We start from the raw sequence: 15,044 nt of genomic DNA, 5'->3' as shown, positions 1-15,044 counted from the left end.
CCCCCCCCACGGTGCTCCCCCAGTGGCACCCAGCCTCCTCCTGAGCCTGCAGAGCACGCTGTGACCCTGCTCCCCAGAGGGTCTGGCACCTGCCACCCCACCTCCATCTCCTTCCAGGCCCGGCCCCACCCCTCGCGCCAGGTTCCGGCCGGGGCGGCGTGCGAACACTTAGTTATTTCAATTTTAAGAATACAACGGAGCCAGCGATGCTTAAAATGCTCGTGTTAATGGCAGCGGTCTGCAGTTTCATTTCACTTTAATAAGAACCATCTGCTGTGAGCAGGCGGCAGGCACGGCCAGCTCCCCCTCCCAGGGGCTGCCCCCCTCCCCCAAATTCCACCCCCAGAGTCAGGTGGGGGAGGTAGGGGCTCAGATCTGTAAGGAAGGCTGTGCTGGGGCCCCATGGCTTCCAAAGAGCAGGAGCCCCTTGAGGCTGGGGCCAGGGGTGGGACATGCAGTACCCCAGGCCAGTTCCTCCGTGCTCCCTGGCCAGGACTAAAAGCCCTGGGGAAGATCACAGGACCACCCAGCACTGGCCGCTGTAAAACGGATGGGGAGGAGGGGGCAGGGAGTCCGAGGCCCTGCCCTTGAACCCACTGTGCTCTTCCTGCAAAGTCCCCGAGGGAGGCAGCTCTGGCTGTGCCGCTACAGGTCAGTCGCTTTGCCTCCTGATGCCTCAGTTTTCACATCTGCAGAATGGGGGAACTGTAACACCCGCATCAGAAAGTTCCTGTGAGCACTGAGGCAGTGTGGGAGGGAAGCCCCCTGCAAAAACCACCCGACCCTCATGGTGACCAGCCACAGGAGGAAGGCTGGTCTCTCCCACCGCCAGGCATAGTCCAGGGCGGCTGCCAGCTCGGCCACCCAGCAGTGGCTGGCACCGTGACGAAGGCAGTGTGGGTCACACAGGTGAGTGACGTCCGGCCCAGGCCTGGGAACATAACTAGCTGTAGCCAAGCTGGGAACAAAGTGCCTCTGGGGTCAGAGAATGAGCATCTCGTCCCCCACCCACCGGACCAAAGGTGTGCGAGGCTGCACGTGGTGCCAGGGCTACAGGGGGGTCCCACCGGGCAGGGGGATCTTATAGCCGCTCTGGAGGAGCAGGAGGCAGGCGCCCAGCCCCAGGGCCCCTGCCAGGAGCACGGCACCCAGGGCTTTGAGGAAGGAAGTCCTGGTCCGGGTGAAGGAGCCGGGCGCCATGATGCCGAGCAGGGTTGTGCTGACCGTGAGCGTGTAGAGGATGGAGACGCCAGCGTTGAGAGCGACGATCTTGCCGAACTTGGCAAACGGGGCGATGATGCAGAAGAAGAGGGGCACCGTGGCGATGACCGTGGTGAGGGCGCTGGAGACGATGGCCACGCCCACATGCCGCACGGCCTCCAGCGTCCGCCACTGGCGCTGCGAGCGGGCATCCTGGGTGCGGGTGAGAGCAAGCTGGGGCCCCAGACGCAGGAGGGGGTGCCTCCCCGCCTGGGGCTTTGGAATGGGGGCTTGGACCCTGGGTCAACACGTCACGCTGTCCAAGGCCAGCCTTGCTCTCACGGGCTCCTCATTCCACCTCCGTAAATGGGGGTAATAAGAGCACCGGCGCCCTGGGGTTGGCGTGAGGCTGAAGCGGTTCCCCTGCGGCAGCTCACGGTGCACAGCACACAGGAGGGGCGTGTTACACGTGGCTCTGGGGCTTCCCTGGTGGCGCAGCGGTTGGGAGCCCGCCTGCCGATGCAGGGGACGCGGGTTCGTGCCCCGGTCCGGGAGGATCCCACGTGCCGCGGGGCGGCTGGGCCCGTGAGCCGTGGCCGCTGGGCCTGCGCGTCCGGAGCCTGTGCTCCGCAGCGGGAGAGGCCGCAGCGGTGAGAGGCCCGCGTACCGCAAAAAAAACAAAACAAAAAAAAAGTGTCTGTGACAACCAGAACACTGATGATCTGTACAGTAGGTCCTCAAACGTGTGAGCCGTGATTGGAACCGATTTCCTTCTTTTGACCAAGAGCAGCTAAATGTATAACCGATTTAATTTACATATCTATGAATGTTTCACACCAACACAATTCCAAACTAAGAAAAACCAAAAACTTTACGAGACCCAGAGCTAGTTTGGGCACTGGTACACGGGCATGTCCTCCCTAAGCCACGAGGTCCGGTGGGGGCAGGGGTTGGTGGCCTCCAGGTCACGGCTAGAAGGGCTCAGACTTGCTCCCCGGGCTACAGAATGAGACTTAGACTCAGGGAACCGAGAAGCAGGAAGGGCCCTTGGACATCGCCTGGGAGACAGAGGCTGGGGGGAGTGGGCCCACCCACCACCCACCACCCACCACCCACAGCAATGCTTGCGTGGAGGTGCCTTAGAACCTGAGTCCCCTGGGCGTGGAGAATGGCCCTGGAAACGCAGCCTCCCGGAACGCATCCTGGCTGGGCATTGGGCACCAGGGGTGTCCAGCTACCCTTGGGGTCCTCATTGGCACCGAGGGGGGAGAAGACTTGCTGGGGAGCGGTGGGGCAGGCGGGGTGCTCACCTCGGCCTGGTGCGGGGGCAGGTTCTCTCCGGCCAGCAGGTAGCCCTCGACCAGGTGCATGCAGTAATCCGCGGAGGAGCCGACGAGGATGGACAGGGAAATGGCTTCCACGGCGCCCACCTCCCAGCCGCTCCAGTACATGATGGTCACCACGAGGCAGACGCTGCCTGCGGGCCGCGGGAGGCGGCGGGGAGGCAGCTTGGACCTGGTCCCACCCATACGGTCCTGGAGGGCTGCTGGACAAACTCTAAGGGCCCCTGGGGAAGGTGGTAAAGTCTACGGTGGAGCCCCCAGCTCTGGTGACAGGCGCGATGAGGAGGGACAGGGCCAGAGAGAGCTGGGTTGCGGGGGGGGGGGGGGCTGCTGAAAGAGGGGACAAGTGCAGCAACATGTCCCTGGGACGAGAGCTACCACCTGGTGACACCTGGCTCCCCTCGGGGAGCACGTGGTCCTATGAACGACTGTCACAGAGGCTCTTTTGGCTTGGGGTGGGGAGTCGGGAAACCTTCACTGAAAAGACGGGACAGTCGAGGGTGGAGAGAAACCTGCTGACCGGAAGCCACCAGCGAGACCCCTGCCCGCTCCCGGCCCCCGGGCCCCTTACCCAAAATGCTCAGCAGCACGGGGAGCAACAGCAGCACGTGGGTGGTGAACACGGCCACCGCGGCCACGCAGATGAGCAAGGAGAGGGCCAGGCCATAGAGGGCGCTCTGCACCCCTGCAAGGGAGGGGAGAGGGCCCTCAGCTGGGCTGCACCGCGGGGCGCCCGCAGTCCCCTCCCCGCATGGGTCAGAGGTACTGGGGTTATGCACATGGGCCCCGTCACCGCTAGCTGTGTCACTCTGGGCGAGCCACTTGACTTCTCTGAGCCCCCATTGCCTCATCTGTAAAATGGGGTAATGATAGCACCTACTCCCTAGGCCTCGTTTGCAGCTTAAGGAGGTAACGTAGGTCAGGCCTCAGCCAGGGCTTGGCATCAAGAAGGGCTCCTAATGAGAGACCACTGCCATGAGGGTCATTCCCATTACTTTTTAGGTGGCCAAATTCAGGATCAGAGGATGTGGCCAGACGCCCCCAAGCAGGAGGGGACCCAAACTCTGGTCTCTGATCAGTGTCAGAGCCACTATGTCATCCCAGTGTCTCCAGGGCTCTCGGCCGGAACTGAGAAGACGAGTGTGGCTCAGACGGGCCAGGTCGCGCCCTTCCTGCTCCAGGTCACCTCCCCGTGTCCCTGCTGCCACCGCCCACCCCAGCGGGACCCTGGGGGCGGGGGGGGGGGCGGGCGGCGCGGGGCTGGGCTGCCACTTGCCTATGATCTCCATGAAAATCTGCTTCCAGTGTTCGCAGGTCTGGAAGCCGCGGCGCAGGGCTGAGCCCTCGGGGAGCGTCTTCAGCTGCTGCTGCAGGAAGCTCTCCCAGCGCAGGTAGTCCGAGTAGGTCTGGAAGGAGGACTTGCCCTTGTACGTGGTCTGCGGGGACATGCGCCAGTGAGACGGGCGGGCAGCTGTGGCCCATGCTGCTGCCCTGGTGACAGCTGGTCTGCTCTTGAGACAGCCGCAGCTGGCCTCTGGCCACTTGCAAAGAGAGTGCGCCGTGTGAAGGGTGAGCCCATCTGAGATCACCTCCCACCAGCCTCTGGGTGCACGTGTGACTCTCACAGCGGCGGCAGGTTCCCATTCAAGCAGTGTCCCCGTCCCCTTCCAACAGAACCACCTCCAACTTCCAGAGCCCCCCAGCTCCGCGTCCCGGCCCCGGCCCACGCTGTCCCTGTGCCCTCCGCACAGCTTGCTCCCACCCCTCCTTCAAGCCTCATGAGGTTTCCGTCTCCTCTAGGAAGCCTTCCTGGATGCCCCAAGACGGTCATCTTCTGGGCTCTGCGAGTCCTCGGGGCTTCCCCATCAGAGTTCTCGCCACTGCCCGGCGACCTGCCCCTCCTCTCCTGGCCGGACTGTGTGTCCGGGAGGGCAGGTGACCTGTCTGGCTCACGGCGGCCAGCTCTGGAACTTTTATGTATGTCACCTCGCTGGCCCAGTTCTGCTCTCCCTGAGCACAGACCGGTTTACAGCGTGTCTGTGTGCACGTGTGTGTCTGCGTGCTGGTGGGGGCCGGCTGGGAAGTGGCGTCCTGTTGTGTGGAGGAGGCTGAGCAGGGATTCTCTCCTCCAACTGGCTGCGGCTTCGGCCTTTTTGCAAAAGGAGGGAAATTCAGACGCCGGCTACAACATGGATGGACGTGAAGAACGCCGTGCTAAGTGAAACAAACCAATCACACAAAGAACAGTGCCGTGGGATTCCGCCTCTGGAGTCAAATCCATGGGGGCAGAAAGCAGAGTGGTGGCTGGAGGGGATGCCTGGGGAGTCCGTGTTTAACGGGGACAGTTTCAGTGTTGCAAGATAAGAAGTTTTATAGATGGATGGTGGGGATCGTTGCACAACATTGTGACTATGCTTAATATTACTGAACCATACATTTTAAAATGGTTTAAATGGCCAATTTTATTATGTATATTTTACCACAGTTTTTTAAAAAACCACGTGGGGCTTTGAAGTGGTGTCTGCGTTAGCCTGGGGCTCACTGAGGGCTTGGAGGGGGTCTGGGTCCTCCTCGTGGTGGCCAGGGGTTTGGCTGCTCGTGCAGTGAGTGGCCCAGGCGGTGGGACAGAAAGTAGGGCTGGGGCCAAAGAACAAGAATCGCCCTTGTCATATGAATTCTCGTTCCCCAACACCTTCACGTGACTGACCTACCCTAGCTTCTCGACGACTGCCAGAGGGCGGGCGGGGAGCCGTAACCCTAATCTTTAGAGGAGGAACCGGAGGCTAGAGGGGACGAGCGTCTTGCTCAAGGACACAGAGCACAGCAGGATCAGAGCCAGGACTGGACCCCGGGGCTCAGCACGGAGGCAGCAGGGGCAGACCTGGCAAGTCTCACAGTGCCAAGCGCTAGGGCCAGGCCCGCCAGGCCCAGGTCGGGGATGTGCGTGTGTGCAAGTGTGCATATGTGTGTGCGCATGTGTGTGCACGGGTGTCTCCTTGGCAGAGCCTAGGGGGTGAGAGAGGAAGCAGTGAAGTGTCGAATGGCTGGTCCCCTGTCTTCCGATCTCTCCCGGGGGGCGGGGGCCCAGCACGGGGGCCCTGTGGTCCCAAACCTGCCCCCTCCCAGTGGCAGAGGGGAGTGTCCTGGACTGTCGCCTGCCCCCGTAAAACGATGCGGACCTCGGGCTGTCGGGCAGGGAGGGTGGTGGGAGGTGGGTGGCGTCCCGTGTGGCAGAAACGCCGAGCTTGGCGGTCAGACGGCCTGGTTTAGCACCTCATGCTGACGCTCGCTGACCCCGTGACCTTGGGCAAGCATTTTCACCCCTCTCGGCCTCAGCCTCCCCTCGGAAGAACAACCACTCTGCTCTGCTCTGGGATGAGGTCCGGGGATCCGTGGTGACACTGCACTCTGTGAGGTCAGCACACTGCCCTGCACCCGGTGGCCCACCCGGGGCTCACCGACTCGAAGGCCATGGAGATCCACTGCACTCGGCCATCCTTGACGCCCACGGCCCCGTGTGACAGCTGCCCTGGGAGCAGGTGGGGCTCAGGCAGCTCCTTGCACTCGGGGTGCAACATCTGCAGGAAGGAGGAGATGCTGTAGCCTGTGGGGAGAGGGGAGAGGTGGGTCGGGGCGGGGACCCGGGAAGGGAGCACCTCGTCCCCCCATCCTGCCTGCGCGTGTGTACTTACCCATCCGGGTGTGTATGCAAGGGGCACGCGCCCTTCCCCCAACCTCCTAGTTTAAAAAGTGTCTGGAACCACTGGCAATGCCATCGGGAAACCTACAACACCCGTTAGCCGTCAGGGCAGAAACCGACATCTTGTGCCTTCTCAGGAAGAGCCCCGGCCTGACCCAGGTTATTATCTGGGCCGGCCCCCGGCCTCGCCCCCAGTTTTGGAAAAGCTCCTCCTGCAGGTGCGCCCTGCACACCGCGCACCTCCCCACGCCCGTGCGGCTCTGCGCCGGTTTCCCCTTTAGGCACGAGCCGGCTCTCATCTGGAAGATTCGCACGCCCCCCACCCTAGTGTGGACACGCATAAGCTTGGACACACGGCTGCAGACGCCCTCACGCCAGGCACACGCGCCCTCGGGGCTGTCCACCTTCGGGTCCCCCGCACGCACCTGAGGGCAGGCACTGGGCCCCGCCAGGCTTCACCAGCTCCGAGTTCCCCGCGATGGCCTTGCAGAGGCGACACAGGTGCCCGATTTCTTTGAAGAGGTCAAAGCTGCTGTCGTAGATGACGCTGCCCTTTCCCAAGGAGACACAAGCCGGCGCGACTGCTCAGTGAGTCGGGAACTCATTCCTGGGCCCCCCCCCCACCCCGGGGAGGAACCTCCGGCAGCTCCTGCTACCGTCGTCGCCAGCACTTGGAGCCCTCTGCCTGGTCACCCGCGGCCCTGCCCGAGCCTGCTCTGCCCTGCCCCCGGCAGCACCTCTGCCCGCCCGCACGGGCCCCCTCAGCGCCCCCTCCGTGATCTTACTCACAACGCGCTCACCTGGGCTCCCTGCCTTCCCCTCTCGCTCGGCACAGCCGAGTCCCACCTGTCCTCCGGCGTCGGCCTCCTCTCCTCCCTGCCTCCCCACCCCTCCTCGGAACACCGGCGGACTCCCGGTCCAGACTGGACAGATGTCCTCTGACCCCACCTGGCTCCCGAATTACTTTCTGTCTGAAACCCTGTACGCCCAGCCAGGCTGACTTCCCAAGGCAGGGGTCACGACCAAGGGTACCGACGTCCGCGGTCCTTCCCACCACGCCTCAGTACCCGCCAAGTGCCAGACCTAGTCACACCTCCGTGTCAGCTCCTCTCCCCTCCAACGCCCAAGAGCCCAGCCCTGGCACAAACATGTACAAGGCGGGGAGACCACCCCGAGTGAGGGCCCCATGGCCGAGGCACGCAGCAAGGGCTGTGGGCCCAGGGAGGGCCCCGTGCAGGAGGAGGAGGGCAGGGAGGCTTTGCACGCCTGTACCGCCCTCTCCTCCGTTCCACCCCTAATGATGCGGGGCCGCTGGCTCAGGCCCCACTGTACCCAGATTCCTGGGCGATTCTAAGAGCTCCACGCTGCTCAGTGCCCAAGAGAGATGGTGCCGCGTAGCGGAGCCCGTGGGCCAGGTGAGCAGCCAAGGAGCCGAGAGGGGGTGTGCGGAGCCGGGCCGGCGGGCCCCGGGCTGGCGCTAGCTTGCAAGCCTGGTGTGGCCCGGGCCCTCTGGCACCTGCCCAACGTGGGCACGCGTACCGGGTCTCCGATGACATGGTTGTCCACCTGCCGCGTGCGGTTGATGCCGACGATGCCAAAGACCACGAAGACCATGGCCCCCGTGTCCACGAGCGGCCGCACCGCCGGCTTCCCGCAGCCCGTGTTCACGCAGGGGTTGAAGCCGAAGGTGGCAGAGGGGCGGGCCTTGGGCGCTGCGGAGGGAGTCACAGCTGTATGGGAAGGCGGGGCCCAGCCTCCCAAGGCCCCGCCGCGGCCTCCCCGCCCCGCGTGTACCTTTCTCGCTGGGCACGTAGAAGAAGCCTTTGGTCGGCCCATCGGGGCTGGAGCCGAGCAGGCAGCCAGGAGGGGCCGCACACACACGCCCGTGGAAAGGGGGCCTGTGGGACTGGGCAAAGTACAGCTTCCTGTGGGGGCAAAGGAGGCGAGGCCAGGACTGAGGCCAGGAGGGCCCGGAGCAGTGGGGGAGGAGAGGCACAGGCGGCCATGTGCAGGGGCTGGAAGAGCGCAGGGGACGGACTCGGGCTCCCCCCGCACAGGGACTTAATCTTAGGTTCAGGCCTGGGGTGTGGACCCCTGTTCTAGTCCCGGCCCCGCCGAGGCCCACCCCGTGGTCCTGCCCAAGGCACTTCCCCTCTCTGCATGTGTCTCCTCGACTGTGGCAGGAGGGGTGGAAGAGACCAGCAGCTTCCAAACGGTCCTCAAGGGGGCCCCGGGGCTAGGCTTGGGGGTCGGTGCTCAGAAGCCCCCCGCCCCACTTTAATCTGAACAGGGACAGAGCCTCAAGAGTCTGTCTGAAGAAAGGATTCCACGGTTAGCTTATTCACCACTGGACTGGATGTAGCTCAAGGCTCTTTCTAGAATGTTCTAAGCTCAGCCAGGCAGCCTGACCCCAGTGGCTACCGCATATGTGCAGCGTGAGCCCGACCCCGGAGGGGAGACAGAGGGAGCCCCTCATCCCCCGAGCCGAGGCGTGCCAGGCCAGAAGGGCCCAGTGAGCCCATCTCGGTCGTCCTCCTGTCCCAAGCATCAGCCTCGTGCGGGCGCTCAATGTCCTGAGGCCAGGCCCTGTCAGAGACCATGGGCCCCCGGTGTCACCAGTGCAGGCCCCGCGCTGCTGCTCTCTGGACTACAGCAGCGGTGGGCTCTTCCTTTCCGAGCACGCATCGTAATTTGTAACGACACGGTGCTTGACTTATTAGCTGCCGTCTCCCGAGGGCAGGGGTCACCTCTGTCTGGTTTCCCACCCCCAGCACTAGCCCCGTGCCCGTTCACAGTCGGTGCTCAATGTTACATGAATGAATGGATGAGAGACAGGCCCTCGGCTGACACAGCCTCAATGGTCGGAACGTGGCGGGGGGAGCCTGGGAAAAGATGGCCCCAGCTGGCTCAGAGAGCCCCGAGGCACAGGGTGCAGTTGATCGTTAGGCGTTCACGGGCACTTACTTCACGCCAGGCACTAGGTAGGGCGTGCGTATACAGGAGGTAAAGACAACAGACACGGGCTCTCTCCCATCACCTTATAGTCTGAGGGAGGGGGAACGTTAAATAATTTTTTTCTGAATTAACTGTAGGTGTTGAGAGTGTGGATAGTGCCTTGGAGAGGAATGCAGAGTGCACTCATTCATTCATTCATTCATTCATTCATTCACTCAGCAAGTGTTTCCTGAGCACCCGCTACACAGCACTAGGTGAGGGGATACAGCACAGAACAGTAAGCTGCTCAGGCAGGATGCCTGCGTGCTCCTGAGCAAGGACAGGTAATAAACTAGTAGGTCAGCATGATCCCAGGTGGTGGTAGAAGCCAGAAAGAGAGCAGCGGGGTGATGTATGGGGAGAGGCGGGTGTGGCTATTTTCGCCGGGGAGGGCCGTCTGGTCAGGGAAACCTTGCTGGGGGTGGGTAGACATCTGGGTGAGGACCTGAATCTTGAGAACAAGTCAATCCCAGCAGGAGCTAGGGAAAAGCATCCTAGGCCCAGGGAATAGCAGATGCAAAGGCTCCGAGTTGGGAACCGCTTGGCGTGCTGAGGGGCCAGACAGCCGCTGCGCCTCCCGCGGGAGCCGTCCAGAGGGAAGGCAGCAGGTGGGGGAGAGAACTGCGGGCCTGGCGTCTTGGTGTCCCCCAGTCCCCAGTCCCGGGCGAGAAACATCTGAACAGATGGGTCGAAACGGACAGGGGGTTCGCAAAGGTGTGGCGAGAGGGGCAAACGAGTGGGCCGGGCTGGTGGAAGCCAACTTATCTGCAAGGCCCTGTTACCGGCTGTACTGCTGCTCCTTGGCGGCCACGTAGAAGCTGAAGTCAAACTTCCAGCCCCGCTTGGTGTCGCAGGCCAAGGTCGTCACCATCCACTTGCCGGAGGGGCTCGCCGCCTGGAGCAGCCCTACTGTAGACATACAAGCAGTCAGCTTCTTGGTGAAGTTACCAAAAGGCGCTCTATACACCTAAGCAGTGGATTGACAGAGACAAGACAGGTGACTCTGGGAGGCTGCCTTGGCCTGGGTCCAGCCTCAGGCTCGGTCCCCTCCCTCCTTGGAGCGTTCCCCGCCCCCTGCCCCCATTCCAGCCCCCAGAGTCAGGGGCTAGAGCCCCGGGCAGAGGCGCAGGAGGCCTGGGTTCAAGTTTAAAGACGGAGCAAATCCTTCCTACCTCTCTGAGCCTCAGTCCTTCCTTCAACTGAGGATCTACTCCAAGCCAGGCCCTGAGCTGGGCTCTGAGGATACGGCTGGGAGCCAGACGGGCTTGGTCCCTGCCCTCCTGGAGCTGCCAATTACGATGGTTTCAGACTCTTTTAAGGGCCTTGAATTAAATATTAGGACGATAAGGCACAGGATGAATGGGGCAGTGGAAGAGGAGGCCAAACTGATAAGGATAGCCAGGATAGGGTCCTAGGAGGAGGTGACATTTAGGCTGAGTTCTGAACGGGGAGCGAGCCACGCATGCAGCTGGAAGGAAAGCCCTCCAGGCAGTGAGAACCGCAGTGCAAAGGTCAGAGCCAGGGAACGCCTCACACACCCCACCTTTCGAATGGAAATATAAACCCCGAACAAATGAGCTGACATGTGTAACTGTCAGCCTGGAGGTGGAACACGTTAAAGAAACACAAATGATTCTTGAGAGGGAAAAATCAGAGGCCTGGGTTGGCCCTGGGAGCCCCTTTTCTGGGGCGCTAGAACAGACGGCTGAGAACAACAATCTAACTAACAGCTCGCATTTTACTGGGCACTTACTACGTTCCGGATGTTACAGAACGCACAGGCCTCGCCTCATGTACCTCCAACATCCCTGGCTGGGACCTTTCATGTCCCCGTATCACAGATGAGGAAACTGAGGCTCAGAGAGATTACATAATCTTCCCAAAGACATACAGGTTATAAATGGCAGAGCCAGGACTCGAACCCAGGCCTGGCTGACTCGGCAGACCGTGCTCTCACCACTCTGCAGGTCCCTGCTGCAGGCCTGGCTGACGGTGGGAGAGGGTCCTCACCTGCCTGGAGCAGCTCCATCCTCGCAGGCCCTGCCCCCACCCCCATGTGGCCAGTGCCCACCAGTGTGGCATTGAGGGCCCCCTCCCCTGGTAGGGGCAGCTCACTTAACGACAGCCAGGCTCACCTGGAAGGAGGGCACCTCCCCGTCCCCAGAGGACACGGTCTGCCAAGGGCCAGGCAGGCTGGCGTTGAGGGAGAACCTGTAGACAGCCGGGTGGCCTTTGCTCTTCACCTTGGAGACGTACACAGTGCCTGGGGAGTCTAGGGACAAACGAGGGGTGGAGGAGGAGGGACAACGACCTCGACTGGCTTCCCCCAACCCTGCGACAGCCCAGCCTCGGCTCTGTTGACTGAGGAGCTGAGCCTGACCTTGCGGTCATCTCTGAATGGTGGCTCTGTTCCTCTCTACCGGACCGAGCCCATGGCAATGATGGGGGACGGGTTGTTGGTGGTGGCCACTGGATAGGGTGGAGGTATAGATGGAGGGGGAGGTGGCGGTGGCCACTGGATGGGGTGGAGGCATAGATGGAGGGGGAGGTGGCGGTGGACACTGGATGGGGTGGAGGTATAGATGGAGGGGGAGGTGGCGGTGGCCACTGGATGGGGTGGAGGCATAGATGGAGGGGGAGGTGGCGGTGGCCACTGGATGGGGTGGAGGCATAGATGGAGGGGGAGGTGGCGGTGGCCACTGGATGGGGTGGAGGCATAGATGGAGGGGGAGGTGGCGGTGGCCACTGGATGGGGTGGAGGCATAGATGGAGGGGGAGGTGGCGGTGGCCACTGGATGGGGTGGAGGCATAGATGGAGGGGGAGGTGGCGGTGGCCACTGGATGGGGTGGAGGCATAGATGGAGGGGGAGGTGGCGGTGGACACTGGATGGGGTGGAGGTATAGATGGAGGGGGAGGTGGCGGTGGCCACTGGATGGGGTGGAGGCATAGATGGAGGGGGAGGTGGCGGTGGCCACTGGATGGGGTGGAGGCATAGATGGAGGGGGAGGTGGCGGTGGACACTGGATGGGGTGGAGGTATAGATGGAGGGGGAGGTGGCGGTGGCCACTGGATGGGGTGGAGGCATAGATGGAGGGGGAGGTGGCGGTGGCCACTGGATGGGGTGGAGGCATAGATGGAGGGGGAGGTGGCGGTGGACACTGGATGGGGTGGAGGTATAGATGGAGGGGGAGGTGGCGGTGGCCACTGGATGGGGTGGAGGCATAGATGGAGGGGGAGGTGGCGGTGGCCACTGGATGGGGTGGAGGCATAGATGGAGGGGGAGGTGGCGGTGGACACTGGATGGGGTGGAGGTATAGATGGAGGGGGAGGTGGCGGTGGCCACTGGATGGGGTGGAGGCATAGATGGAGGGGGAGGTGGCGGTGGCCACTGGATGGGGTGGAGGCATAGATGGAGGGGGAGGTGGCGGTGGACACTGGATGGGGTGGAGGTATAGATGGAGGGGGAGGTGGCGGTGGCCACTGGATGGGGTGGATAGATGGAGGGGGAGGTGGGGCTGGACACTGGATGGGGTGGAGGCATAGATCGAGGGGGAGGTGGGGCTGGACACTGGATGGGGTGGCGGCACAGGTAGAGGGAATGACAGTGATGGCGGGAGCCATGGTGTGACGTGCCAGAAGGGACTAGGGTAGTGGAAGTGACGCCAATAACGATGCCCCAGGCATGGCGTGAACGTTGTGGCTGTGTTGCTGGTGACGACGGTGGGCACAGAGGGGTGACGATGGCCGTGTGGTGACAAGGACACGCAGAACTGCCCCACGTGGGGGGTTTATTCCCACATGCATCCTGGCATCCCACATGTGATGGAGACCCCAGCAGGGATAAGCCAGCCTCCAGTGTTCAGGACGCCCCTGCCCTCCCCCAGACACTCAGGATGGATTTGGCACACAAAGCAGGTTCACAGTGCACCACAAGCCAGGCCGGTTGGTGGCAGGAAGGGATCGCCCCGCTCTGGCTGAAGAGAGCGGGTGGCACGACGGGCAAGGGCCCAGGTTCACCCCCGCACCGACCCTTGCACGGTGACCCAAGAACACAGGCTTTTGCTCCCAAAGGAGAATCAAACCATGGATTTAATGTGCTCTCCCCACAGGGCCCCTGCACCCTGGTACCAGGACCTCCCACGGCCCCACCCGGCCAGTGCACACTCCCCACTGACCCTGTAGGGCGGCCTCAGGCCGGCCGGCCCAAGACACCCCAGAGCCCCGCTTCTTCTTCTCCAGGGACGTCCGGATGTTGTTCTGCAGGCTGTGGGGCTTCTCCTGGAACAGACCTACCCCCCACCCCCGGCACCGTGTCAGACAGCAGGGCCTCTCTGGCTGGGCCCGGCCAAGGCTGGGACAGAGACGACCTGGCGGCCATGGGCCCCAGGGCCCTCAGCTTGGGAAAGGGATGGTATCAGGGGTCTGAAAGAAACTAGATGGAACTGAAGAAAGGCCAAATGCTGAATTTACAAGAATCTTAAGGCAAAGGAAAGGAAGCTGCCACAGCCCCATCCAGAGAAAGACACTCGCGGCTTACCCTACTCACCCTCACCACGCCTCCCTTCCCTCCTCTGTCAAATGGGTACCCTCCAGAGGGACAAAAGGGGATGCTGCATCTCATGTGCTTAGCAACGTGTCTGGCTTGTGATGAATTCTTGATAAATAGGAATAATTAGAAATGGCATGTTATCGACTATCAGAGACAGGGGAGACCTCCTGTTTTGCCCCAAGCAAGCAGAGGTTCAGGGAGGTTACAGGACCTTCAGGGGAAGTGAGAGGCAGAGCCCCATCAGGATGGGTCTCGTCTGCCCCTAAAGCCGAAAATCTTTTTTGCTACAGCCTGAAGGGCCCCTTTAAGAGGCAGTTCAGAGGCTAAGAGATACAAGGGGCTGGGGCTGGACTCTGGCTGGGGTCCTGGCCCTTCTCCAGATGTTTCCAGGAACTTCGGGATCATCTCAGGGTTTGTCCATCTGTGAAGTGGGAGCAGACAGGCCCTGAGGGATGGTGGGAGGCCTTGCAGCGGCAGTGACATTGGAGCGAAATTCGATGCCCAGGCAGGTGGGAGAGGAGCAGGGACGTGGCCAATTAAGGAGGGGCTCCTCGGGCACCTCTCTGAGCTGCAGCCAATCATCATGCACTTGGCTAATGCCATTTACCGAGGGGAAGGCCAGGTTAATCTGAACCCCACCCTAATTACATGAAGGCAATTACAGCAGTCAGTGGGTCTTCCCCCAGGAGCTGGAAGCACTCACCCAAGCGTCTTCTCATTTGGTTTCTAACCACCCGGCAAAGCTGTATGACCTTGGGTCGACTTCCCCCGCCCCACCTCCAACCTCAGGCTCCCCTCTGTAGACGAGAGCCTGGATCAGACTAACTCTAAGGCAAGCAGACATCTTTATCTCACCTCTTAGCTCATGCCCGGCACGCGCTCCGCCACCAAGTCCTGTGGGTTTCACCTCCTAAAAACCTCTTGTCTTCACTGTCACCGTCAGCCACACCGGCTCCAGCCCCCACTGTCTCTTGTCTAGGTGACTGCACGAGACTCCCACCTGGGCACCCAGCCACGCTCCACGCTGGCCCTCCGACCACACGGCAGCTGGCCCTTCTCTGCTTAAAGCCCTCCACTAGCTTCCAGTGCCAATTACAATACAATCCAGACTCCTCACTGTACCCCAGCAGGCCCTGGCCCAGCGCATCTGGCTAGCCTTAGCTCCCGCAACTACCTCCATCAGTCTTGGCCCTGGTCTTTCCCACTCCCGTGCTCCCCTCCTCTCCTCTCCCAGCTTGGCCAACTCCTTCCCTCCCT

The 15,044-nt window shown here is 62.1% G+C and overlaps 1 protein-coding gene across 1 annotated transcript in view; it reads right to left on the bottom strand.

The window, feature by feature from the left end:
- Positions 1-297: 297 nt before the first annotated feature.
- The window catches only part of DISP3 (dispatched RND transporter family member 3), a 34,203-nt gene continuing 19,456 nt past the window's right edge, over positions 298-15,044 (bottom strand). Inside the window, exons 10-20 of the mRNA XM_007129735.3 lie at positions 13,414-13,527; positions 11,373-11,509; positions 10,020-10,204; positions 8,038-8,168; positions 7,783-7,955; positions 6,669-6,795; positions 6,002-6,147; positions 3,820-3,979; positions 3,115-3,228; positions 2,511-2,677; positions 298-1,413 (exon numbers count right to left, since the gene is read on the bottom strand). Of these exons, the coding sequence (XP_007129797.2) occupies positions 1,051-1,413; positions 2,511-2,677; positions 3,115-3,228; positions 3,820-3,979; positions 6,002-6,147; positions 6,669-6,795; positions 7,783-7,955; positions 8,038-8,168; positions 10,020-10,204; positions 11,373-11,509; positions 13,414-13,527 (1,817 nt within the window). The 3' untranslated portion in view covers positions 298-1,050. The remainder of the gene's footprint in view (positions 1,414-2,510; positions 2,678-3,114; positions 3,229-3,819; positions 3,980-6,001; positions 6,148-6,668; positions 6,796-7,782; positions 7,956-8,037; positions 8,169-10,019; positions 10,205-11,372; positions 11,510-13,413; positions 13,528-15,044) is intronic.

This window comes from Physeter macrocephalus, chromosome 3 (assembly GCF_002837175.3).
Source record: "Physeter macrocephalus isolate SW-GA chromosome 3, ASM283717v5, whole genome shotgun sequence".
Taxonomy (NCBI): domain Eukaryota; kingdom Metazoa; phylum Chordata; class Mammalia; order Artiodactyla; family Physeteridae; genus Physeter; species Physeter macrocephalus.
The sequence above is the reverse complement of the archived record's forward strand: the minus strand, read 5'-3'. Positions and strand labels throughout refer to the sequence as shown.